Source organism: Gossypium hirsutum, chromosome D04, assembly GCF_007990345.1.
Source record: "Gossypium hirsutum isolate 1008001.06 chromosome D04, Gossypium_hirsutum_v2.1, whole genome shotgun sequence".
NCBI lineage: Eukaryota > Viridiplantae > Streptophyta > Magnoliopsida > Malvales > Malvaceae > Gossypium > Gossypium hirsutum.
Window position 1 is genome coordinate 46,161,866 of NC_053440.1, and position 27,379 is coordinate 46,189,244.

Consider the following 27,379-nt stretch of genomic DNA (forward strand, 5'->3'; position numbering starts at 1 on the left):
CGTGTTTTGTAGCTTCTTTTATATTTGGCCGAGTTAATATAGATCAGATGAGTTGTGAGGTAGATTGCTCATTTAATTAAACATAATATTTTAATTCTAAATTTAAATTCATTAATTTTTAAAAGTTAAAATTTTAATAGAAAATTTAATTTAATTAATTTTTTATCCTTAAAGTTTAAATTTCAAAAATAAAACATAATATAATATTTATTATAGAAATAAATATTATCTAATTAATTTTTTTAAAAGTTATGTTTTTAGCGGCGTTTGTAATAGAAGTGCTGCTAAATGTCATGACCTTTAGTGGCGTTTTCAGAAAAGCGCCACTAAAAGTCATGGTCTATAGCGGCGTTTTTCGGGAGGCGTCGCTAAAGGTCATGACTTTTAGCTGCGTTTGTGGAGAAATTGCCGCTAAAGGTCATGACCTTTAGCAGCGTTTATTTTAAAAAACACCGCAAATGTTAGCGACACTGTCAATAGCGGCATTTTTTACGGCGCTGGTGAAATCGTCGCAAATACTTTTAGTGGCGCTTAAAAGCGTCGCTAAAGGCAAAAAAAGGCGCCGCTAAAAACCTATTTTGGTGTAGTGTGAGTGGGCATTAAACCTTCCAATCACAGAAAAAGTTGATGTTTACAACTACGGAGTCGTGATCTTGGAGCTAGTGAAAGGCATTCGACTATCCAATTGGGTGTTGGAGGATGGTGAGGAGCAGGAGACTAAATTGACGAAGTTTCTCAGGGATGTCAAAAGAAAAATTCAGAGTGAAGAGGTGGCATGGATAGAAGATGCAATTGATACAAGATTGAATGGAGAGTTCAATAGAATCTAAGCTGAGAAAATGATCGAATTTGCAATTTCATCCATGGAAGAAGATAAAAACAAGAGACCAACAATGGATTCCATTGTCCAAGCTCTATTGGAATGTGAAGAGGGAGCTAGAGTCTAGAGGAATCCTGACCATCATAGAAGCACACTGCAAATTTATTTTCTACTTTCAGTCTAATGTTCAAGCTATCTAATCTGGTAATTTGTGTTTTTGTGCTTCTTCGTCAGGTCTTATATTTATTTAATATAAGATGCTATCCACTGCAGAGACTAATTCAAAATGACATCTGCAATAGCATACACAGACCCAATTGGATGGAAGAAATGGCTAAATAATGCCAATTATATCACTCGCACCCCAACACGAATCGGAAAAGACCATAAAATCCATGCTCAACAATCAGACAAGAAAAACCGCCATTTCCCCTTTAACAAAATCGAATTAGGACGGCACTAGTGAGAATATATAGTTGTAGCAGTAAGATTGAGTGCTGAAACAATGAAATTAAAACCTGTTTGATTTAAATGCAATTGTAAAGGTAAGGTGAAAATACATAATAACTATTAAATACATCAAACTAAAAATAATTTATAATAAATACATTTATTTCATTTTTATGAAATTATTAAAAATATATTAATAAAATAATGTGCATATTTTGTATTTATTTACTTGGAAATTTTTGAGATGACTAATGGAAGTTGATGTCGTTTTAGTTATAAATTGTAGGTTAATTTTTTATTTGCGAATGTGTTTATTAAATTTTAGGATACTAAGAAGTTTATGTAATCGTTCCTTAATATTTCCTCCATTTTTAATTCTCAGAAAATCGCTTTACGTTATGCATGAGATATATAAATTTTGCTATGAAAATCAAGTATGTAACTATGATTCTTGAATTCTAACCATTATGCTTCGTTATCTAAATTTATGTTTTCGTATTTAATTTATTTACGTAGTCTATTTTTGAGAAGTATGTTTTTGGTGTATATATACCATTAAATTATGTTTCTGATATATATATATATGATATGTTTTGAGAAATTTATTATTAAATTATTTTTTAATATATCGAATACGTTTTGTATAAGTTCAAGTCTCATTATAGGTAATTTAATTTTTTTATATTTTTAATTTGCTTCTAATATGGTATATATATATGTCCAGATTTCACTAACGGGGTTAAACATTGACCGTGTTAACTTATTTTTAATATACTTTTTACCTGCGCTATTGGGGTAATTGTGATTGTCAACCTTTTATCATCAGGATAAAGGTGATTATAGCCTCTAAAAGGAGATGAATTGTGCATATTTATATTATACAAACTTAGAAAATTACGTTTTTGGTTTATACATGTTTATGGTGTCTGACGAATTCCCAAAATTTTGTTGTACATAAATTTAATCAAATATTTTGGCTTAAATATTTTTGACCCAACTAGAAGGAATGTCAGTTATTTATTGAGTAGTTATACTCAATCGTTACTTTAATATTTTACATGTTCATATTTGGTCATAAATGTGGGATGTCTGATGAATAGTTGTATTATAAAGTTGTTAATATTGTCAATTGCAACTCATTTTGTAATTGGACCATGTGCAATTTGCGTGTTTTGTTCGCAATTTGTTATCTTCTTATTTTAATTATTTATTCGCATCTTTTTGGGAATTTTGAATAGAAATATGCAATACCGTGATGAATTTATTTGAGGTATTGCATTTTGGCCCTCTTATTAAAAATTTGGTAAATCGGTCTTTATACGTTAGACAAAGAGTAAAATAGTCCTTTCATTAGATTTCAATCATTAAATGTTTATTTTGATATTTATACATAAAATATAATAGCTGTTATAAAATAAAGAGACAAAGTAAAGAACAAAGAGGATGGGAGAGAAAAGAGGGAGCGTATTTTATTGATCAATCGGAATCATTTACAAAGCTTCTCCAAAGTCTCTATTTATAGGCATAAGAAATATAAATGAAGTAGAGATCTACTTCTAATTACTATTAGCATTTAAAGTACATCAAAATTTATCTTGATCTTGATAGAGATCCACTTAATAAGATATTCATAACAATAACAAATTTATCCCTCTACATTATTCAATTTGATCCCTACTGTTTTATTTGGAGTAAAGTAGCATCAACTTTTAATTCCACAGTGGCAATAGTTTGTCCTATATGCCAAATAATTTTTAAATTTTTAAAAATTCAAAATAATATAAAAAACTATAATTCCAAAATTATAAAATAGAACCTCTTAAAAAAGTGTAAAAGTTTTAAAATATTAAAAAATACAGAATTTTTTAAAATTTTCAATAAATATTTATAAAAATTCAAAATAAATTATTATTTTTAATTATGAAAAATAACTATATCTCTTTAATTTCTCTATTTAGGTCTTAGGTCTAGTTATACTCTTATGAAAGTTTCAATATTTTTAACATTTTTTTTATAATGGTTATGATAAAAATATGAAAAATTATATCGTAACTTTTTATACAATTTTGGTTCTCAAACCAATAAGTATGAAAGACTATACATTTTCTTTCAATTTCCTGCATAATAATTCCACACAAAGATTACGTAAAAATTAACTTGGAAATCCATTCAAATTTCTTCTAAATATCAACTTCAACTTTACTTTGATAAAACAACCCCGATGAAATCAAAGTTTCCCTTCTCCAAAATTCTAAAGACTTGTTTGAAAACATGAAAGGTAATTGTGGCGAAATTTTAAAAAATTTCATGAATTTGGGACCAATTTCGATAGTTAACAACAATAAAACATCAATAATTTAGTATTTGGTTTTGCTTTTATTTGTTTTGACAAGTTGGAGTAGTTGGTTTGTGATAGAACTTGAATTGTCCCCAGGAATTGCACTCATTTATGAAAACAATCATATCTCTAGCTACAAATATGTAAATCCAATGACTCTAAAACCATTGCGAAGAGGACGTTAAGATTTATGATTTGAGCACAAGAATTGCCCCAAAAGATGGTTAGAAGGCCTTGGAAAGTCATATAATTAAATATCAATTTGATCCTAATTCTTCCAAAGGTCAACTAAGATTGGGAGGAGACAGGTTGAGCAAAGCTAGGGATGATGCAAGCAGTTGGGAAAGTAGTGGCAGAGGGTGAGAAAGTAATGAGATCGGAAGAGGATGAGAGACTAACAATGAGGGCTGGTGGAGAGGAATGAAAGGGTTATTTGACCCCATTGGTTGGGTTGAGGCAGCGGGATTTTGATTTAAAGGGGGTTTAGAGGTGATAGGGTTGACATGATTCTTCATAACTGATAAGTTTGTTGGATTGGTGGAGTTAGTTGGGTTTGTTGTGTTGAGGGGAGCATGAGTCTGAGAAGAAGCTATGGTAAAGTCTATGTTCACCACACCAATTGTTGATGAAAGGTATCAACAAGGGAGAAGATAGGAAGAGAAGGTAGTAGAGCAAAGGAGGTCAATTCACCTAAACAAGTAGAGAGTCGAATAAGGACAAGAGGAGGAGGAAGGTTGTTGTGAAGGCTGAGAAGGCTAAATTCATAGAGTGAGTGCTCAAGGTTGCTAATGGGAAAGAATATCCTTTTTCCTTCTTCTTGGATGGTATTTACTGGAAAATCCCCTTGTTTGGTAGTGGTGACATGGCAAGTCATTACAATTGGGTTTTCATCATGGAGTGTGTGAGGGACCCATTCTGTTATTCCTTTTGAGGCAGTATGAGGTTATTATGCTCAGGTGGACTTTAGTAGTCCCCAAAAAGAGTGTTCACACTTGGAGGAGTGTTCACAGTGAAAAACACGTGGCTTGACCATAGTAATAGGTGGCTAAACGTTGGATGCATTCCTACTATCAGTGAATGATCTCCACAAAGGTAACTCATCCGAAAGGCTAAGCGGCTATTGTTGAACCGTCTACAAGTATCTTTCCTGTGTTCTCTCGGGATGAAAGGTTGTGAACCGTCTACAAGTATCTTTCCTGTGTTCTCTCGGGATGCCATGTGTCCAACCCAAGTGGGGGTAAACATTACCAATAATTATCATTAAAAGTTATATCACTAGATTTAATATAGAGAGTAATTTATACTAGATTATGGCACACTCACGATGTAGATAAAAAAATATAAGAAATTTATAAAAATTTGACAAAACCAAATGTGATTTTGGTTGAAATAATAAAGTTGAAATTGTAAAAATCATTAACTATTAGGTTCAAATCACATATGTATAAATACTCTAGATTTATCAAAATATAAAAAGACACCCTCGAAATAATATTTGTTGCTTTACAAAAGAAATGGGCTTTTGGTAATTTCACAAATGAGTTGGGACTTGGTTGATAGGTGACATCAACTCATTCAAGCACGTTATAATAGTACTAGATTATTGTTGTATATAATATATAATAATATTATATATATTATATAAAGTATTTTTAAATAAAATATGGACTGCTAATGTTTTATATTATTTATAATATCATAACAATCATAACAATCATATATATACATATATAATATGTATATACATAATGGAAAAGAAAGAACTAATGTAATTAAAGAGAAGTATCCTTATGTACATGGACATAACTATTCATAAAGCCTTTCAAAATGAAAGGTTGTGTTCTTTCAAAGAGGCATGTTAGAATTAAGTGACCCAAATCCTTATTTAAATAAAATACTGTGGTAAAATAAAATAAAAGTAAAATCCCTATAGAATTATACTTCTTTTATTTTATTTTAGAATAAGGTTTTTTAAACCTTATTAAACTCCATCTATTTCATATTATTTGAATAAGGAGTTTCAGTCCTATTAGAATAAGATTTACAAGCCTATAAATAGGCATAGTCTACTCCTCTTGTAAAAAAAAAATTCGAATTCGACATAGTGAAAAAATGAAAAAAAATCCAACAAGTATTTAAAAACGAAAATAAAAGTAGAGAATCACCTCTAAAGTATTTTTTGTTTTTTTTTATTTTCTAATGTTCGTAAAAGAATACAAGGGTGAGATTCGGGCTTTTATAGTCGAATCAAGACTGTTTGTTTCTTCTTCTTTTTCTCTGTTTCCATGTTGTTTCTTCTGTTTGACCTTTGCTGTTGCGTGTTGCCTTTGTTTTACAGGTGTCAGACGCGTGGATGGCCGGTGATAGGTGAGCCTCGAGCGGTGGCGGCGTGCGGCGCACCTAGGGTTTTTTCTTTTCTGTTTATTTTTTATTCTGTTGGGCTTTGGGCTACTAGGGTTTTTTTATTTATTGGGCATTTGGGCTTGTAATTTTTTTGGACTATGGACCGTTTATTTTTTTATTTTAGGTTTTATTTATTTGGTTTTGGGCCTGGGAAAAAATGGCCTATTACAAGAAGTTTATTTAATTTTTTATTTTAACAAAAATAAACATTAAATTTTGTCATTTTATTCAAATAAGTCTTATAGATTTATTATATTTATATCTTCTTTGATTTCTATGTTATACAGAAATATTTTTTTTTACATAAATTAATTATATTTATATTTAAGTATATGTGTTTGAAGATGAAATTGATAGAATTTATAAATGTTGAATGTTAAATTTATTTATTTATTTAGTTAGAGTTAGGATCATATTTATAGAATCTGTAAGTATTGAGGCCTAAATGTGTTGTTATACCCGTTAGAAAGAGGCCATGCCATTTCTATTAACCATTTAACGTAGAGTGATCAAAACAAAAACGATCTAAAACATTAGTGATAAAATTGAAATTTTTTATAGTTTGGTAACCAAAACAGAAACATGTTAATAGTTGGATGACTAATGGTATAGTTTACCTTATTTTTAAAAATATACTTTTTAATTATTATTAATTTATTATTTGTAAATTTTGAAGTGATTTAAATCCAAATCTAAATTTAATGTTTGGTTTTAGAACTTGGACTTGAGATTAATTTGACATATGCTATCATTGTTATAGTACTTTTCATTTAGGGTAAATTATAATATTAATTATTCAACTATTAGTTTGTTTTTTGTTTTGATCACCCAAATATAAAATTTTCAATTGAATCACTAACATTTTAGATTATTTTTATTTTGGCCATTCACGCTTTAGATGTTTCTATTTCGGTCACTCTATGTTAAATGGTTAATGAAAGTGATGATGTTCCATTTTTTTAACTAGTATAATAACATATTTAGTCCTCAATGCTTACACATTCTATCAATTTGATCCTAATTCTAAATATTTCAATAAATTTAACCGTTCACAATAATAAATTCCATCGATTTGATCCTCAAACACATATAATTAAATATAAATTATATATTATGAAAAAGTATAAAATATATTATTTATATATAAATAATATTATGTGTTTATATTTAATTATAATTATAAGGCTCAAATATGTATTTAGCCCCCCGAATCTGACACCTTCCAAGTTGGTACATATGCAAGTTGGTACCTGAATTTTCATTCGACCTATACTTTTTTGTAACAGTGTTAAATATAGGACACATGGCACTCTTAGGTGGTGACACAAGGCATTGATGATGTCATAATCTATTATTTAAAATAATATTTAAAAATTTAAAAGAAAAATATAAAAATTTGTATATATTTTTAAAATATAAAAGAAATAATAAATTTTAAAATACATTTATCTAAAAAATTTAAAATATTACAAAAATAAAAAATTTAAATTTACATCTTTTTCTAAATAATTTACAAACAAATTAGATGAAGATAAGCCTTACAATAAATTTTATGCTTAGAGATGGGTGCAAAATATTACATGATTCATCATGTTGTCAAGAATGCAAAAGATGATGATTTGAAAAAGGTTTATAGGAATCTTTTTCGTTTTTCTTTTTATTTGTTAAATATTTGTTAGGTTTTATAGGAAAAATTGGGTTTCTCTGTTGAGAATGCTATTAGCACGATCATGAATGAAAGTTTATAAAAATCACAAATTTACTGAGTTTTTGAGGTTACGAGTTTTTGAGTTTATCAAAATCACTAATTTACATATAAATTTATCAATATTTAATTATATGTGTTTAAATATAATTATATTTATATATAATTTATATGTATTTTAGGATCAAGTTGATAAAATTTGTAAATGTGAAGGGTTAAATTTATTAAATTATTTAGAATTAGAATCAAATTGATAGATCGTGTAAGTATTGAAGACTAAATGTGTTATTATATCAGTAAGAAAAAAAGTCACATCATCACTTCTATTAACCATTTAATGGAGAGTGGCCAAAATAAAAATAATCTAAAACATTAGTAACTAAATTAAAATTTTGATAATTAGGCGATCAAAATTGAAACCAATTGGGTGACTAATTTTATAGTTTACCTTATTTTTAGTTTTTTTGATCAATTTCTTTTCTTTTTAAAGAACTTATAGAAAAATACAAATTTCAAGATTCTTTGCCATAGAAACGAAGGCCAATGGTTTGAATGGACCAACCTGGCATAATCACCTTGTTTCTATAATGGAAAGGAGCTTGAGGTCTGTCATAAACGGGCCATGGAGGCAAAGGGCTAGATGGGCTATGGCTGTAATACAATCTTCATGGGCTTGTTTTTATTACTCCAAGAAGCAAAAAAAACTCATCCACTAGAGATTAGACGGTTTGAAATAGGATTTTGCCAATAACACTTAAAATAGAAAAAGAAAATAATACAACGTGAGACTTTAACTCAAATGATGGAAACAGTAGAACAACAAATGAGCCATTGATGGTGTCCTGGAGCCTACCTCGACTCAACCGCCAGCTTTCCAAATCCTCTTTTGGTATATGGAGAATTTACTTTCTCTCCCTTTTACCAGCCTTTGATTAATTCCCACAAATAAAAACATGATTAGATGCCTAACCTAACTCCTGGATTTGCTAATCTGTTTCCTAATATCATCAACAGCTATACCACAGTAACAACATATCAAAAGAAAGAAAGCTGCTTTTGATTTGATTTTTAAGCTCAAACATCAACCCCACAGCACCAACAACAGCAATGTTTTTTTTGCAAAAGGCATGCAGTGCACCAAGGCCTGCCAGTGTTGCAGTTGCACTCTTTTTGAACTTCACAGCTTTCACCAATCATCTACCAGTGGACCACAGCTTCTCCCCTGCTTTCCTCTCTCAACTTGTGTACTATCTGGATCAAAGTATACCCTTACAGAATAACCTTTCACCTTACGGTCTCTCCCCCTTCCCCCGCCTCTTTCGGGGGGACCCCAGCGTATGAGTGGAAATCGAGGCGGCTCTCCCTTTGCCACCGCCTGCCCTCAACCTCAACCAAAACAATACCATTATTCGAATAAATTAATATAATCAAAGACTGAAAAGACTGAAGAATTTAGAGGCCACATTCACCAGTGGACAACCCTACCCACCATCCATGCAACTACACTAACCAAATTCCCAAAACTTTGTATTATTATATTACATTCCATATTCCATATTATATATATCCTTGACCAGGTCTAAGGCATTTTGTTTTTCACCCCTCTTTATAAACCTGAATTTCCAACTTTCTCCATCCAAAGTGCTTTAGCCCTGCCAAGCTACTTGTATTAAAGGTGCTCAGTTTAAACAGGGATAAGAAATAGTCCGTAGTATTCACTTGCCTTTGAAACGACAACGAATTATTATAATGCATGCATATTCTAAGGCCAGACTTGATTTGACAGCCTCAAGAGTTTATATTTTCTATCATATAAATTATAATTTTACACAAGAATTTTACACCAAAAACCTTTGCCCCGGCGGACATTTTCTGAAAGAAAATATGGACTTGATTTGATGGCATAAATCTTGCACTGTAAAAAGATGGCAATCAGCTTGCATTCTGGTAACCAATATTGGCTTTAATCTACTCGAAACTTCGTTAGTATAATATACTGTCCAATTAAATAATGACCAGAAAGCTTTTTTTCTCTGAAACATTTTTTCAACCTACAAAATCGTGTAAAAGTTGTCCTCCCATAACATCCCTGCCAAAATGCCGATTTTGTGCTTCATAACCACCGATAACATACCCCTCACTGCTTAGGCCAAGGCCAAACCGCTGAGCTGCATTAAAAGAAAATGGCTCGGATAAGCTGATACCATTGTTCTGATGAAGACCAAGTGTTAAGGAGACACCATTACTCCCACCAGCCATGCTAACACCCATACCAACATGTGGATGGCTTGATAAGCTGTTGTACGTCAAGTTATGTGGTTCACTTCCAAGGGGTATATCGGAAAGTGGTTCACTTCTTGTGCGCTTTGATGGGGTATCCTGAGCCCTTTGAAAGGAGGTAGATGGATTTTCGGGTGCGATAGAGTTTGCGGAAGACAAATGGTCACTTGACTTGTTCGGATTTCTAGCCTCCTTTTGCGAATTTTTTTGAGCTTGTTCGAGCATGTGTATTTCCTCTACCATTGGCTTCCAAAGTCTCACTCTCGCATTTATAAACCAATTCGACACCTGGTTTGTAACAGTATCCTTTCGAAGTTAATGTTGGCAAAATGATAATATAAAAGAACGTAAAAATGATGATAAATGGCAAACCTGGCTCCGTGATAGACCAGTTTGTTTAGCCAACATAAGCTTGTCTGTGTCAGTTGGATAACTGAAACATTGAACAAAAAAGTTAAAAAACCAATCAATTACCAATGACAGGTTTACTTTTGCAATTCAGGTACTTACGGGTGTAGAAAGTGTTCAAATAGCCATGCTCGAAGTACAGTTACAGCACGCTCAGGAAGGCCTCGTTGAGGTCGCCAAACAGGTTGGTGCTCATGGAACCCAGCATTATGAACAGCTAGGTTATAAAGGCTTCTTTCAGTGTTTCCAAACATTGGACCTTCATCTTTTCCCAGGCTTGTCCGACCATGAGGCTTATTAATGAACTGAAGCTGGTCGGTGATTGCGTTCTTCAAGCACCTGAAATGTTTAGACATGGCTTTCAAAGCCAAGTTTGCGTAAGGAGCAGCATTGCCCAGTCCGGCAACATATTCAAACGATGCAACTACAGCTTGTATCTGTTGATAATATTGTTTGTAGCTCCGGTAAACCTAATAATGATAAAGATGGTCAGAAAGTTGCAAAATGGTTAACAAGTAGCAAAGGGTGTACAATTCTGAAAATCAAAAAGCACCAATTCAGGAATTTTTAAGATCTTGGGTGGTAACATCCAGTCTAAAAATTCATTTTAATCAACAATAAACACAGTTCCTTGCAAGAAATTAAAAAATAAGTCATTGTGAATTAAATATGGTAACAGAAATTGAACCCTTGACAATATCCAGTGGAAGAAAATACCGTAAACCACAGATCGAACAATTAAACAAACGCAAACCGAAAAGGCTGAAGCTTGATGCACCTAGTGAAGACAACAGCATAATTTTGAAAGAGCAAGATACTTGTTTTGATGCTATGCTCTTTTGTCATTTGGTCAACTACCCAAACAATTTCCTTATGAAGTGAAAACCAGTATGTAGGATTTACGCTAGTACATAATTTCCACCATGAAGCACCAAACCAATTGCCAAGCAAAGGACTGTATCAACATGACCCCCTTATTTTACCAGCTCAGTTCATCACATCGAACTGTTCTAGCTACTTGTAATAGGAAATGAGGGCCAGAGGGGCACCCACTTGGGGATAATAAGTTAAGAATAAACTATGCATCGTATGGTATGAAAACAGAAAGTTCAATGGTCATACATACTATTTAGATCTTTTATAAATCATTATTCAAACATTTAAAGTATATATCTTAAAACTTGTGCTTGAAAGCTTTAGAAAATATTATAATTTATAACCCAACATATTGCCCCATGTAGAACTTATGGCATAAACCTTTCCATGGTAGACAATCAAACATTTAGAACATGCAATTACTCGTCTATTCTATGTCCCGACGGAGAGACCATCAAGGACACAGCTTGATTAGCTTCAGGAAATTGATAAGAGTTTTATATGAAATTGAAGAAAACACATCTTCAAACCACAGACCGGATGACAGTGAACAGCAACAAGCTAAAAGCACAAAGACAATACTTAACAGTTACAAGAACAGACAATTCTCAATCCAATAACAGGAAAGTTATCACATCTGAGAGAAATAATTCCCCCCGACTTTCAGAATACATATCACTTAGATTTATTCAACAAGCAAAAGCTAAAAAGTTAAGCAGTCTGAAGCCTTCTGTCATCATAACATTAAGTTTGATGAAGCTTTTGTCTTGGGCCCAACCAAAACATGAATCACTAAACTCATGATTCAGTATTATTATTTTATGAAAGTAGCTTATCAAAACATTTAAAGCACTGCAAACGCCTGTTATTCCGGATAAAGTAGCAAATTCTAAATTTCAAGGTGTTTGGTTTGCCATTTTATTCACTACAATAAGCATTCCAAGGAACCAGTTAAGTATCCCTAACTCTTAAAAACAGTACTTAGATAAAAAGTGGAGGGCTAACTAAGATCAGTAATCTACATAGATACCAGTGTTATAGTAACTAAATGAAGTTATAGCCCTTGTCTTCTGCAGATCTGGAATAACCAATTAGGTTTTCCACAAACCTTTTTTTTTTTTTTGGAGTATAAATCTTTTCAAATGGATTCCTTCAATCACTCAAAAAGCACATTAAGTAGCCCCAAACATTGGTGACATTGTCACTTATTAGAACTCTTTCTATGGTTGTGAAGCATTTTTTAACACTTATCTTAGTGCATATATTCCCTACTATCACCTTTACATAAAAGGATAATTTTTTTTGGTGATCATAGAGGCCATTCATCAAATGCAAGAATCTAATTCACGTAGTATTCAATTGAGGAAAGGCTCATAAACAACAGAGGGAAGGGAACATTCATTTTTTTTTTTTTATAAAAATGGATGAAGGTAGAGTATACTTTACAGACAATTATGCATGCAACACCCAAGATTGCATGTTGGTTCAAGCATTGACTAAACTTAAAGCCATTAAAAAGTATCTGACATTGTTTATTTTAATAATGGATGATGACTTGTACAGTGACAGAAACGCTCGAGTTTCATAAAGAGACCATCTTCAAGGAAGATTTTAAAGGGGGATAAAGACACGGATACAAATAAACTAATATACTACCGTTTTAAGACCAACTTCGCAGAACAGAAAACCAGGACTACCAACCATGAAAACCAAAAACAAAAAAAAAGTACATCAAACATGAACTGCATGTCGGATCATTCATATATCAAAGCCCAAATCAGAAGAAATGGTAATGAGAAGCTAACCTCGTCAAGCATTGAAATTAGCCTCGACTTCTTTCTTCTACTCTCACCACCATCTCCCCCACTGAGAGAATCATCAATAATTCCAGTACCACTCAAATTCTGCAATGAAGGGTCCATCAAAGAAGAATCAGGAGTCATTTTTTCAGCATAAAGTCCCCTACCCACATCGCAAAGCTCTTCTAATAACATCTGGGCGGGCCTCAAAAACCTGGATCCCTTCAAAATCGAAGCGTAGCCAGTGAAAGGCCCGAGAGGGAGGGAGCCCCTGGAAACCTCATTCGACGTAGAAGCGCTGCCACGAATAATGCTTGGAACCACATAACCACTGTCAGTGACCTTGTCACTATAGATAGCAGACCCGTATCTCTGTAGATTTAGCTCCAAAGGAAGATTGTTTTGGTGGGTATTATGAGAAGATAAAGAAAGAGACAAGGCCTGAGCAGTGGCACTGGACTCGTGGTTCAAGGACAAAGGTTCAGGTTTATAAACCACGACTTCACCACCACTGTTATAAGACTGGTCAAAATCTCTTATGGTTTGAAGGTTTTGCGGGGTATAAAGGAAAGGGCTGTTATTCATATCATGAATGGAGCTAGGGTTCACGGGTAAAGACGATTGTCCGTCCAAATAAGGGTGATGATGAGAAGCTGATGAAGAACCATTAACAACCCCACCAACAAAACCCATGGAATTCACACCTTCTTTAACTCCACAAACGAGGCTACTGTTTTTACCAGAAGCCGAAGCCGAAAGCTGGTTGGCCTGGTGATGGTGAAAGTCATGGCTAGCACTAGCGTTGGCAGCGCAAGTCAACAAATCAGAGGAAAGAAGAGAAGCGTCGTACAAAGGAAGTAGACCTGAGCAGCCTGGAAGTGTAACAGCCGTCGATTCAACACAAGCTGAGTGGTTTTGTGCCACAATTCTTAGCTTATCTCTTCTGCTTTGTTGTGGGACATGGTAGGGCTCAAAACCCTCCGCCATAGCCACACAAAAACAAATAAAAAAAAACCTCTCTAGCTGAAACTCTAAGAGATAGACACACACAGTTTTAACTGTTTCAGTCTACAAGAAAACGCCCCAGAAAAAAAATGAAATTTATTGAAAAGGGTACAGAAAAGAGAAACAGCAACCAAAGAGAGAAAGTAAATAAGTAGAACAAGATGACTATATCCTTGATGTTGTAAGGTTTTATATTAAAAAAGGATTTGATTAGATAAAAAACAGTGAAAAAGATAAAAGGTGGGGGTTATATTTTGTAAATGATTTAATGAAAGGTTGATCATGGCAGAGAAGAGAAAGCTGGTGCAGTTAACAACTGATTCGTTCAAGAGATACAGAAATTTTGGCTCTGGGACTTAAAAAACTTCACACATCTTTCTCCTTGGTTCTTTTTCTTTTTCTTACACAAAAAGAAATGAACTCAATGTCATGTTAGTCACTCACTCTCAAACTCAAAAAACACACACCGGCACTCGAACGAAATCTTTGTTTATTTTTTTTCTCTGTGATCTTTCTCTCTCTGACCACTTCGAACGTCTGGTGATCATAGGGTTTCGAGAGACCGGAAGATGACCGGCTATTTGCGGTAATAATTGAACAAACTGTGTTGCAGATATTTCTGACAAAGGTTGGGAGAGATGTTTTGTCGTTTTATCTAATCTTTTGGTGTTTTATGCTATGGGGTTATTCTAACCAGCAAATCAAAAAAGAAGAAGAAAAAAAGTAGCTTTTCTTATTATTATATTCTATGACTGACTATTCATATCTTTATGAAAAAAATAAAACCCGTTTTATTTTCATAAATATGAAGATGTGAAAATTTGGTTTATTGTGTAAAAAACGATCATTGCCTCTGAGGTGATGACGCACGTGAGGAGATCGATGAATGAAAGAAAGGCTGAGTTTGCCGATCTTAACACTCAATCCCATCTATCCCTCCAATGCTTCCGATTTTCGCTTTACGAGGTTTTCTTTCTTCTAATCTTTTATTATTTCCTCAACTTTAACCAAATAAATCTTGTTTACTTAAATTCCCTGATTAAATCCATCAAATTATTAATTTAATAATTTAATTAATTTGATTGATTTATTGAATTAATCCGTATCAATTCTCAATTCAATCAATTTAAGATCTTTTGACGATTTTTGTTTCAACCAAAACGACTAACTTGATCCAATTCAGATTATTACGATGTTACTTATTAATAAGATAAATCTTGATTCAATCATAAATTTATTAAAAATCATTATTTATACAAAAATGAAAAAAGTTAGAGTCATCATTAAAAAACATTTTCTTTTATGAACTCATGTTTCAAAATTAATATTTTTATTTAAATTCTCACAAATAAACCGACGTTGAAATTGAGATAAATAAGCCTAACATTGAACAAGTATATATACTTTTATCTTATCAATGTGTGTGTACAAAATATTATTTTTCTGTTTTTAAGTGTTATATTAAGGGACTCGTAGTTGATGCTAAAGTAAGATATATGATTAACCTTTATTCCACGGGAAATTTAATGTTAGAACCTATTTTATATTTGCCTTTTTTATATTATATGATTCTCTTGTCTCTATACTTGTATTTTTATATATAAAAGTTTTGCGGGTAATTTGTCAATAAAAGTTCTTTTTTTTAAAAAATTATCGAAATAGTCTTATTATTTTATTATTTACCGGAATGGTCCTTTTTCGGGAAATCGCATCCACGTCAGCGCGATATCAAAGTACGCGCCAGTAAATCGCGTCCACGTCAGCAACTCGCGCTGACGTGGACGCGATTTAGACCGCGCGTGAACAGTACCCAACAGTCAAAAATTTGACCGTTGCCCCCCCAACGGTCAAAAAAAAACTATAAATACCCCCACCCCTTTTTATTTTTTCACAAACAAATCATCTCTCATATTTCCTCTCAATTCCTCTCAATTTCCTTCCAAAATTCTCTCAATTTCCTTCCAAAATTCTCTCAAATCCATATTTAATTTCAATTTCCTCTCAATTTCCTTCAAAAATTCTCTCAAATCCATATTTAATTTCAATTTCCTTTTTTAAAATAATTTTAATTTTTTTTATATTTTTATAAATCGTAAAAATTTGTACGATTTCATCAATGGCCGCATCATTGACTCGTCTTGATAGGCATCACATATCGGTGGAACAAATGACAATGGTAAGTGTTAAATTTAATTTTTAAATATTATTTAAGAATTTTTTATTTATGCATTTTTAGATAATTATTAATTTATTATTTGTTATAAAAGTCTGAAGATCGGGTATTGGAATGCAATATCCGAAATATGCATGCTCCTCCATCACCGTTGGTAGAGAACTACCTGCGGGAAGCGGGTTTTTGGCACGTGGCGACGGTGGGCCGGGGATGCAAGTTGGACACGAAACTGATCAGTGCGTTGATCGAGAGGTGGAGACCCGAGACACACACATTCCATCTTCCATGTGGAGAGTGCACTATCACTCTAGAATACGTTAGTCTGCAGTTGGGATTGCCGGTGGACAGGCACCCAATCACCGGGTCTGCCCAATCTAGCAATTGGGAGGCGGTGTGCTACGAGCTTTTGGGCGCTATTCCAGAAAAAAATGGAGGGAGGTAAGGTCGAGATGGACTGGTTACGTGACACATTCCCTGATCCGGATGAAGATTCAACCGAAATTGAAAGAATCTGATATGTTCGGGCATACATTCTTTAAATAATTGGAGGTTATCTAATGCCCGACACGTCACGGAGCCGCGTACATCTAAGATGGCTGCTAAAACTCATTGATTTTAGAGCAGCCGGTGAATTGAGTTGGGGGTCTGCCGTCTTGGTAACATTATATCGGGAGATATGCGGGGCAACGCAACCGAGGAGAGCAAACATCGGAGGTTGTCTGTCACTATTGCAGTCATGGGCACGGTTTTGCTTTCCATTTCTACGTCCTCGAGTGAACCACCCATATACATTCCCACTCATAACGAGGTAAATTTTATTATATTATATTTTACAATTATTATGTAGATTTTTAAAAATAAAAGTATGCTAAAATTTTATTTAATTAGGTGGAACCATCCGACAAGTTATGCTCGATTACCGTCCTCTCTTGAAGATATAGGGCTTCTATAGGACTAACGGTCGGAAGCAAAAGTAAGTATTATTGCAAATAGATATTTTCATACATTCGCTATTCGATTGATATTTAGTATTTAGTATTTAGTATTATGTATATAACTAATATTTCTATTATGTTCATATAGTTTCAATGGACACCATACGAGGATCCGGCAATTCGGGCAATTATCTCGAAAGAGTTTTTACAAAATCCACGAGCTTGGCACGTGAAAGTCGTGTTGGTCAACTACGCAACCGTGGAGCCGCACCAGACAGACAGAGTGCTACGACAGTTTGGATGTAGACAACCGATTCCGGTGGATCCTGAGGAGTTTGAAGATCAACACAAAGTCGACCTTTGGCAATCGAATACGGATTGGCCGAGATACTGGTCTGAGTACATGGAAATGTGGGAAGATCGGTATGAATATCTACCTACTCGAGAACCAATCATCGTTCCGGAGTTATCGTGCGTTCCAGAATACATGCCATGGTTTAGGATCCATGGCAAGTCGTATTTACTGACGCTAGAGGAGAGCCAGCGGCAAATACGTGTCGAAAAGGTAAGGCGCGGGCCTCTAAATCCAAGACGACGAGACGAAGGCAGTCCCTCAACGAGGCCTAGACATTCACCTGGCTCATCATCAGCGGCCATAAGATCACCAGGCCCAACGAGAGCACCGACGCAGTCACCCGACGTAGCAGTTCAACCGATGATACCCACGCAACCGCCTTTTTAGATGATGCCAGGTACGTTTCCTAGCCCTTATATGTACCCTAACCCTTATATATACCATTTTCCGAGTCCTATGGCAGGTTGGAGCCAAATGCCCGGTTCAGCTCCATTTCCTGTTATGCCGAGCGGACCGTCGATGTATAGGCCAGCGGCGCACGAGGGATCGCAAGGGGGGCCGTCAGAGAGCTCTCCTTTTTATCAATCTCCACCAACGTATGGGTTTCAAACACTGTCGCCGTTCCTAATGCCGAACCGGAAGAACCAGATGTGGATCATCGTCCTAAGTTCGGAAGAACCAGAAGAACCGGAAGAACCGGAAGAACCGGAAGAACCGGGTTTCATACACTATTCTTTAAATGTGGATCATCGTCCTAAGTCCGACAACCAGATGCCGAACCGGAAGAACCAGAATCCCCACCGGAGGAATAACAACCACCGCCGGAAGCTAGACAAAGGAAGACATTGATTGCCGTATTTAAAATTATTTGTACAAATATTTATGATATTATTTTATGTAAAAAATAAAAAAATTTTGAGTTATTTTGATATTATTTGATGTAATAAAATAGAAGCTTATTTGATGTAATAAAAACCCTAACCTAATTTAACCCTAAACCCTAACCTAAATTAATTAAAAACCCTAACGTAATTTAATTAAAAACTCTAACCTAATTTAATTAAAAACCCTAAACCCTTAATTAAAAACCCTAACCTTAACCTAATTTAATTAAAAACCCTAACCTAAATTAATTAAAAACCCTAACCTTAACCTAATTTAATTAAAAACCCTAAAACCTTAATTAAAAACCCTAACCTTAACCTAATTTAATTAAAAACCCTAGCCTAATTTAATTATAAACCCTAACCTAATTTAATTAAAAACCCTAAACTAATTTAATTAAAAACCCTAACCTAATTTAATTAAAAATCATAGCCTAATTTAATTAAAAATCCTAAACTCTTAATTAAAAACCCTAACCTAATTTAATTAAAAACCCTAACCTAATTTAATTAAAAACCCTAACCTTAACCAAATTTAATTAATAACTCTAGCCTAATTTAATTAAAAACCCTAAACCCTTAATTAAAAACCCTAATCTTAACATAATTTAATTAAAAACCCTAACCTAAATTAATTAAAAACCCTAACATTAGCCTAATTTAATTAAAAACCCTAACCTAACCTAATTTAATTAAAAACCCTAATCTAATTTAATTAAAAACCCTAACCTAATTTAATTAAAAACCCTAGCCTAATTTAATTAAAAACCCTAAACCCTTAATTAAAAACTCAAACCTTAACCTAATTTAATTAAAAACCCTAACCTTAACCTAATTTAATTAAAAACCCTAACCTAATTTAATTAAAAACCCTAACCTAATTTAAACCCTAAACCCTAAACCCTAATTTAATTAAAAACCCTAATCTTAACATAATGTTAGATTTGGAAAAATGTTTTGACTGGTACTAACAAATAATAATTTTACATAATTTGATAATTTTACTAACCATTAATACAATTTTTTGACTTAATAATTTTACATTCACATAATGTTAGATTTGGAAAAATGTTTTGACTGATACTAAAAATTAATAATTGTATATAATTTGATAATTTTCCTAACCATTAATACAATTTTTTGACGTAATACAATTTATCAATTAATAATTTCACAAACTTAATTTTTTTACAATTACATTCAACTATTGCGATTAGGGCATGATCGACTTGTATGGCCTGGATTCCTACACCATCCGTACAACTTCGTTTGACTGGCTGTTTCTCGGATATCCATATTGTTACGTATTCTAGTCGAGCAAGGTCGACCATTTGGTTTGCGACGTAATTCTTTATCCGGTAACAGCTTAAAAGGAGCAAGAGATACAGGCAGCCACTTACGTTCATCTGGGACCAGTGGGAAAATGTGTCCCCATACGTTGTACATGTTTTCTAATTTCTACACTTCGTCCATATAACTCATCAGATCCAGACGGAATTTCTGACAAGCTGCAATAATATGAGCGCATGGATAACGAAGTGCATTAAACATCCCACAGTCACAAGTCCTATTTCGCAAGTGTACACGATATTGCCCACCAACAACACCTTGGTGCGGTCTGTCAAACTCTGCCATGCAAAACCATAAATTGTCTCGATCGTGACACATTGTGTGCATGGTGTTTACCCTCGCCTTGGCCTTGTTAATTTCTTGAACTACCTTACTGCACCATACATGCCCTCCCTACATCTGACCTGCATAACTTGCTGCTCGCTTTGGAAATAGTGCCGCCAAACGAAAATATATCTCTCGCACAACCGATGTTATCGGTAGATGGCGTGTTCCTTTAAGAACAGAATTTATGCATTCTGCCAGGTTCGACGTCATATGGCCATATCGTAGGCCGCTGTCGTATGCTTGTGCCCATTGTTCGAAACGTAAGTTACAAAGGTAGTCCGCCCCTTCTCCGTTTTGGGATCGTAAAATTTCCAACATCTCGTGAAAACTATCTTTATTTATTTCATACCCTACCAATATAATATCATAGCGAATAATTTATACCACTTCTACCAATAAAACTAATTCAAATTGACAAACGAAATAACACAGATATAGACTAAATACCCATGTTGGTCACTTGTCGTCGTTCGCTCTTAAATGGATATTGCTTGTAGTAGTTCGAAGCAACATGTTCTAGGCAATATCTATGGTGTGTGCGCTACCATAAGCTTCCCTCTCGATCAAATGCAGCTAGTATATCGGCGCCCCGATCTGAAATAACACAGATATCAGGTTGGGGGCACACATGCCTCCTTAACCTAGAGAGAAAAAAATCTCAGTCATCAAACGACTCCCCCAGTGTTATTGCAAATGCAATTGGAAGAATTCTCCCACCGCCATCCTATGCCACTACAAGAAATAGCCGATGAGTATACCTACCAAACATGAAAGTACCGTCAATTTGTACCAACGCCTTGCAGTATGGAAATGCGTCTCAGCATTACTTAAAGGTCCAAAACAGGCGTTTGAACACTTGGCATCCACGTAGCAATCGACCGTTGTGGTACGCATGTTCCGTTTCAAGGTCTGTGATGGCACCGGGGACATATCTCTCTAGCACCTGACACCACTGCCATATTTCATTATATGATGCGTCCCACCCACTATGCATCTTCTCCAACGCCTTTTGCTTAGCTATCCAAGCCTTGCGGTAAGAGGGCGTATACCCCATTTGGCTACGGATATTGGCAATTAACACCGGCACTAAATTTCTAGGATCTGCTTTTATCCTGGGCAGTATCAAGCTAGCTAACATAGCTGAATCTATTTTGGGATGATCTTGTGAACCACCTAAAAAGGGAGTACATTAAATAATGCAACATTGCATAATAAAAGTATTATTCAGATACAGTCAATACTGTACCTGCAGCACATGTATGTGGACCTTTATACTTTTTTATCTCCCACAACCCTGTCCTTTTCCTTAACGAGGCGTAGATTTTCCATGAACATGTGTCGTCTTGCACCGCACACTTCGCATCAAACTTATCAAATTTTGATTTAACGATGTGGTAGTTAACGCCGTTTTTGATGTTATGTTGTTTCAAAACACCAATAAAACTATCCTTGTTGGTAAACTGATTACCAACTTCAAGTTCACCGAAATCTACCCCCCGAACTTGTACGATCACACAACCGGTGTGGTAGATCTGAAAACTCTAACGCATCATCTGCAGACAGATCAACACTATGCATGTGGGCTGGAGGTGAGTATGCTCTGAATCGTGGATTTTCTTCCTCATCTGAACTCCTATCAGCATCTTTAGCTTTTGTTGGAATAGGCTCCGGTTCAGAAAATAAGCCAACTTCTACACCATCCGGCCCGGGCTCTCGAGGTGGATCTACATCCGAGTCATCTTCAAACCCACAATCATCTGCAGTGTACGAGGTCCCCTCACCAGTTGACGTCTTAGGGAGTACATCATCCCTTCTTCTAGGCATTTGATAACGTCCTCAATTGGATGTAGATTGCCACCCGCTAGAACTTGATGCCGCTCCCCAGTACGTATTTCCAGCATCAAACATCGAGCCACCGACGTACATGTCCCATCCACCGACGGAGTGTCTTGCAGGGGATGTGCAATCGACACCGCTACCGAACATGGGTTGTTTCGTATTTTGTAACCCGCTGACCGAGTGTCGGCCAGGGGTGGTGTATACATCTCGAACACCGGTCACTGGTACATCAGTTGGCGATGTAAATTGTACATATAACTCAATATAATGTGCTCCACTAGCAAGATGAGTCTGCACCATTGCCTCCAAGCTACGAGCACCTTTTATGTTGAACGAGTCATATGTCATCGGATCAACAGAAGAACAAAATCGATACGTGATAGACAGAAATTTCATTGGCGTCGTTCCAAAAATTTTACGCCTAATCCTTTTACGAAGTTCTGTCAAATCTATGTTCTGGTTAAAAACCAGTCGCACCATATTCTCCGACAAAAAAACAACACCATTCTCGGTGTGGCAAACCTCACCATCGTAGTAAATAACAGCACTAATACGTTCACTCATATTTGAAACTCTAACATTCTTAGCCTCTCTAAATTGTTTCTGCTGTGACTTATGCATTCTGAGAACATTTTCTGCCTAATTTATAACCTCAGCCCAAACATGCTACTGTAGCAAAAGCGCGTCCACGAGGGCCCGATTTCACAAATTCTTCTCAAATAGCATCCTGCTAGAAGCAATTTTATATTATTTGCTTAGAAACGTCAAAAAAAATTATTTCTTACATGACCTACTGTAGCAAAAGAGCGCTGACGAGGCCGCGATTTCACAAATTCTTATCAAATAACATCCTGCTAGAAGCGATTTTATACTATTTGCTCAGAAACGTCAAAAAAATAATTATTTCTTCCATGACCTACTGTAGCAAAAACGCGTCCACGAGGGCGCGATTTCATAAATTCTTCTCAAATACCATCCTGCTAGAAGCGATTTTATACTATTTTATCAGAAACGTCAACTCGAAATTATTTCTTCCAGGACCTAAAAACCTTTAAAAGCCTGAACTCTAAACCCTAAAAGCCAAAAAAACCTAACGTGGGAAAAACGGTAAAATCGCGTCCACGTTAGCGCGATGTCAGTGTACGCACCAGGAAATCTCGTCCACGTCAGCGCGAGTTGCTGACGTGGCAGCAAATCAAGTCCTTGAGGGCACGATTTATTGTCACATCAGCAACTCACGCTGACAAGGACACGATTTCGCAAAAAAAAGACTATTCCAATAAATAATAAAATAATGGACCATTTCGATAATTTTTAAAAAAAAAGGGTTTTATTGATAAATTGCCCAAGTTTTGCACCATATAATCGTGTAACCTACCAAAAATATTTTTTTAGTTTCCTGGACAAAAGTAGATGAAATCATTGATGTCTGGCATATTTACAGTTGAAGTGTTTATTTCTCTTCTAGCTATGATTTCATTTAACGAAATCACCAACTCATTAATAATTGATTAAGTTTACATTTACCATAACTTTCTAATTTGTTTTTATTTTTTCAATTCATAACAAATTTTGACCTATTTAATTAATTCTCAAAAATTATTTAAATCAAGAGATGCAAACCCTAAAAAGTCTTTACCCAAGTTTAGGCCATCGCCATCGTTCAGCTTGACATGGAAGAGGGTGGAAAGATGGGCGGCAAACAACAGGTTCACAGTTGTCTTATTCATTATGATATATTCGTTTACCTTATTATTTTACAAAACGTAGTATGAGATAATTTGTTTGCATAAGAGAAAGATATATTAAAATAATTTATTTGATAAATTATGAAGTATGGTGTAGTGGTATCTCATCCTTCAAGATGGAGGAATTCGCGTCTATGGAAAAAAAATATATTTCATAACAAATCATTTATTTTTTTCATACAACACTTATACAAGGGCATTAACCTACCGATGATTTTGAAAAAAAAAATTATTTGATAAATCTTAAGCTGTTTATGAATCATTTTCAAATAAGATGTCTATTGATTACCCCGAAGCACTTTAGCTAATATATGGCATGATGATTAACAAAGGCAGACTCTTTAAGTAGCAACCTAAGGGGGCTTGTCCAAAGTATTTTTGGATTTGTCCTTGTGTACGTGTATTAAGAGAGTAAAATGGTCCCTCAATCATCCTTTGATTCCTGGGTTCGCTATTAAAAGGTTTTTTTTTTCTTCCAGAAATTGTCCATAAAATCTACTTTTAATATATAAAAAAATGTATGTGGCAATTCCAATAAATGAAATTGAGACACTTCACATAATGTTAAAATATTACTTTAAATAAAATATTTTATGAAAAAGCATTAATTAGTAAAATTGAAAACTGACTAAAAAGCTTTTATTTCTCAGAAAAACCTTATACCGCCATTGAAATACATTTCAAACTCTAAAAGGTTTTGAAACCAAGTGAATTTGCACCAACTTTTCTGAACCTTGATACTAACTGGAAACCTTGGCAGGATAAAATAAAATAAAATAAAGCGTCTTCCCAGGTAAAACAAGCTTAGAAGCAAGAACAATAAGCACCTCCATCACAGCGTCCAACACCTTTGTGGAAAAGAGCGGTGGAACACCAATAAGATCTAAAGTGAACCACTCACAACTGCTAAACGAAGGGAAAGGAACTGATCGGCATATACCAGGTGGATGTAGAGGGACACAAATCATTTAATGCTTTGGGATTAATAAGATTATTATTAAATATAATTTAATAATACTATTAATATATTTATTAATAAAATATGAATTAATAAAAATCATAGTATATATAATATTATAAAAATAATATATAATCTATTTTATTATTTTTACACTGCAATGTATATTTAATGTGTTAAAATATGGTTAACGAAACAAATAATTTAATTATTTTTTAAACTAAAAAGTAAATTATTAGAAATAATAAATAACTTGAGAATTATATTTTACATCCAAACATAATGTTCATACATTAACAAAAAGTTACATATCTTCGAATAATTACTGCAAGACTAATTCTTTTACGCCTCTCACTTTGTACTTTTAAAGGCAGATGAGTCATCACTGCAGGATATTGAAGTGTTACATATCTTCAAATCATAGTAAAATGGTCACATTTCTTCCATACTAATCTTAATAATAGTAAACCAAATTAAAGAATTTAATTGCAACAGAACTTACAATGATTCGGTGAATAAATGAATGGCTCAATTGTGGGTGGATGAAGCAATCAAGCAAGCCAAAGAAGAAAAGGAAGCAATAACACACTGCCAATGAAAGATGAACAAACATATTAAGAATCTTTACAAATCACAAAATAGAAATTACTAATATCTTTGCAAATAAAAAACCTGAAATTCATTTCTTTATCAAATTTCATTCAACAAAACTGGCTCTTTATTTAGCAAATAATAATGTCTTGAACAAAATGATAGTTGTTTTAAAAATGATATTTAAAGATAACTAAATTACTTTAAAATGTTTCATGGCAACCAACTTAGGATCAAAAGTTAGAAATCACATATACATTCATACAGACACGCAAGTACCATATACATATAACATTCAGTTCCATGAAGCCCCAATACATAGCGGATGTAAAGTAGAAGCTAAACGACTGCATTTTCAAAAGACAATCAAATTAATGGCAATCTTCTTTTATGAAAGCCATTAATAAACCTGAAATGAGAGCTACTTGGTGGAAATGAATTTTGGATTGTAAAACAATGCCACTTTGGTTATATTAGTTTTTCGAATTCTTGCCATCGAAAATTTGAATCTCAACATGGGAAAACGTTCTAAGGTCTAAACATATGAGTGTCAACCCAATCCCATCGAGGTTCGACCATGGTGTATAAAATGAAGATATTCCACAAAACTTATAGAATGTATGTTTTGCGGTGTGAGTTCCGAAAGTGTATGTAGTAATGAATTGGACCGAATCACCTAAAAGCTCGAACCTTTGACGCGGGACAGTGAAATAAGTGTTCCCTCTCATGGAATAGTCAAAACAGTTAAATTTCCAAGCAATAACACTAGTAGGTGCTTGGACTTTCCATCTTACTTTCTTACAGTGGCAATCGCCATTATGCAGTACTAACTCGAATTCCATGCTGACAACAACCAAGGCAAGTGCAAAGTTTATCCTAAAGCTAATTTGTAGTTAGTAACTCAGTTCAAATGCGATAGCATCCTAACAACCATTACGAATAAAACCATTAATCCTAAATCTTCATAGCTCAGTCATAATCTAAGTAGTAAGTAGCATCACGCAATGAACCATTAATCACAAATCTTCAAAACTCAATTCAAATGCAGTAGCATCCTAAGTACCGCCACTACCATTAATCCCAAATCTTCATAACTCGATTCAAATGCAATAGCATCTTAAGAACCATCATGCAATGAACCATTTCCACTTTTCTTTTAACCCTACAATAATGCATAAATATGAACCAATGAAAAAGTGAACACAACAACACCATCAATCTTTCATCTTTAAGAGAAAAAATATTTATTAAAACACCTTACATAGAAAGGAAAAAAAACCCAAAAATCAACCGCCTATAGCACTTAAAAGATTAAAAAAACACATGTTTCATTTGAGGAAAATCTTGATCCCAAAATAGGGAAATAAACTCGTGATTCGACATACTAATTTGCATAAGCAAAAATCAAAATAATCATCAGTTTTAGAGTTACTTATGTTGCATAAGCTCCTTTAAAAATTACTTGCTTTTGGTTCAGAAAATCTGAATCAATACTGAGGGATTGATTAGAAATTCTATGATCTGGTGTTCTTCAATTGAGTCAAGATTTTTTTCCTTGCTGAAGATTTTACCCTTAATTAAGAAATTTCTACGATCTCGATTCCTATGAGGAAAACATTAAAGAAGTTGGTGAGGGACAATGGTGTTTTAGGGTTTTGGAAATGAAGAAAGGAATGAATGTGGAGGCTGTAGTTGAAATTGTAGAAAGAACGATGATGAAAAAATTAGGGCAAAAATGAAAAAGTAATCTTTCAGCATTCCTACCGTGCTATGAATAAGCAATTCATAGGTTAGGGTAAAGAATGGTATTCAACCTTTATTCAGAGATTAGTGGGAATAGAGAGCTAAACAACAACACCTGTAATAGGCATTCCACTAATAAAATCAAGATATCGTTGATGAGTCATTTCACCAATAAAATCATATGTGTATGTGTGTAAATATGTGATCAAATTAAATTAATCCTCTTAAAATAAATTTTAACATTATAAATTTTTCAATCATATATGTGTAAAATTAATTTTTCTTAGATATTCACTTATAAGGCTTTGATCAAAAGTATTAAAAAAGGCATTTTCTATCTTTTTTTTATCTTCTTTTCTAAATTCACGGTTTTCACCAAAACCAATAAAAAG

The 27,379-nt window shown here is 34.0% G+C and overlaps 1 protein-coding gene across 1 annotated transcript; it reads right to left on the reverse strand.

Annotated features, from left to right (window-relative positions):
* Positions 1-9,673: 9,673 nt before the first annotated feature.
* Positions 9,674-14,680, reverse strand: LOC107899347 (BEL1-like homeodomain protein 9). Its single transcript, XM_016825034.2, has 4 exons — positions 13,086-14,680; positions 10,507-10,874; positions 10,369-10,429; positions 9,674-10,284 (listed from the first exon to the last, which is right to left on the reverse strand). Exons 1-4 carry the CDS (start codon positions 14,064-14,066, stop codon positions 9,763-9,765), a joined length of 1,932 nt encoding a protein of 643 aa, XP_016680523.1. The 5' UTR covers positions 14,067-14,680; the 3' UTR covers positions 9,674-9,762.
* Between the last annotated feature and the right edge of the window lie 12,699 nt (positions 14,681-27,379).

Bases quoted from the DNA above. Each gene is read 5' to 3' on its own strand.
- LOC107899347 (XM_016825034.2), bottom strand. From the start codon at position 14,066: ATGGCGGAGGGTTTTGAGCCCTACCATGTCCCACAACAAAGCAGAAGA. The intron at 10,430-10,506 runs GTAAGTACCTGA...TCAATGTTTCAG, and splicing joins TTTGAACACTTTCTACACCC to TTATCCAACTGACACAGACA. The intron at 10,285-10,368 runs GTTTGCCATTTA...GTTACAAACCAG, and splicing joins CTGGTCTATCACGGAGCCAG to GTGTCGAATTGGTTTATAAA.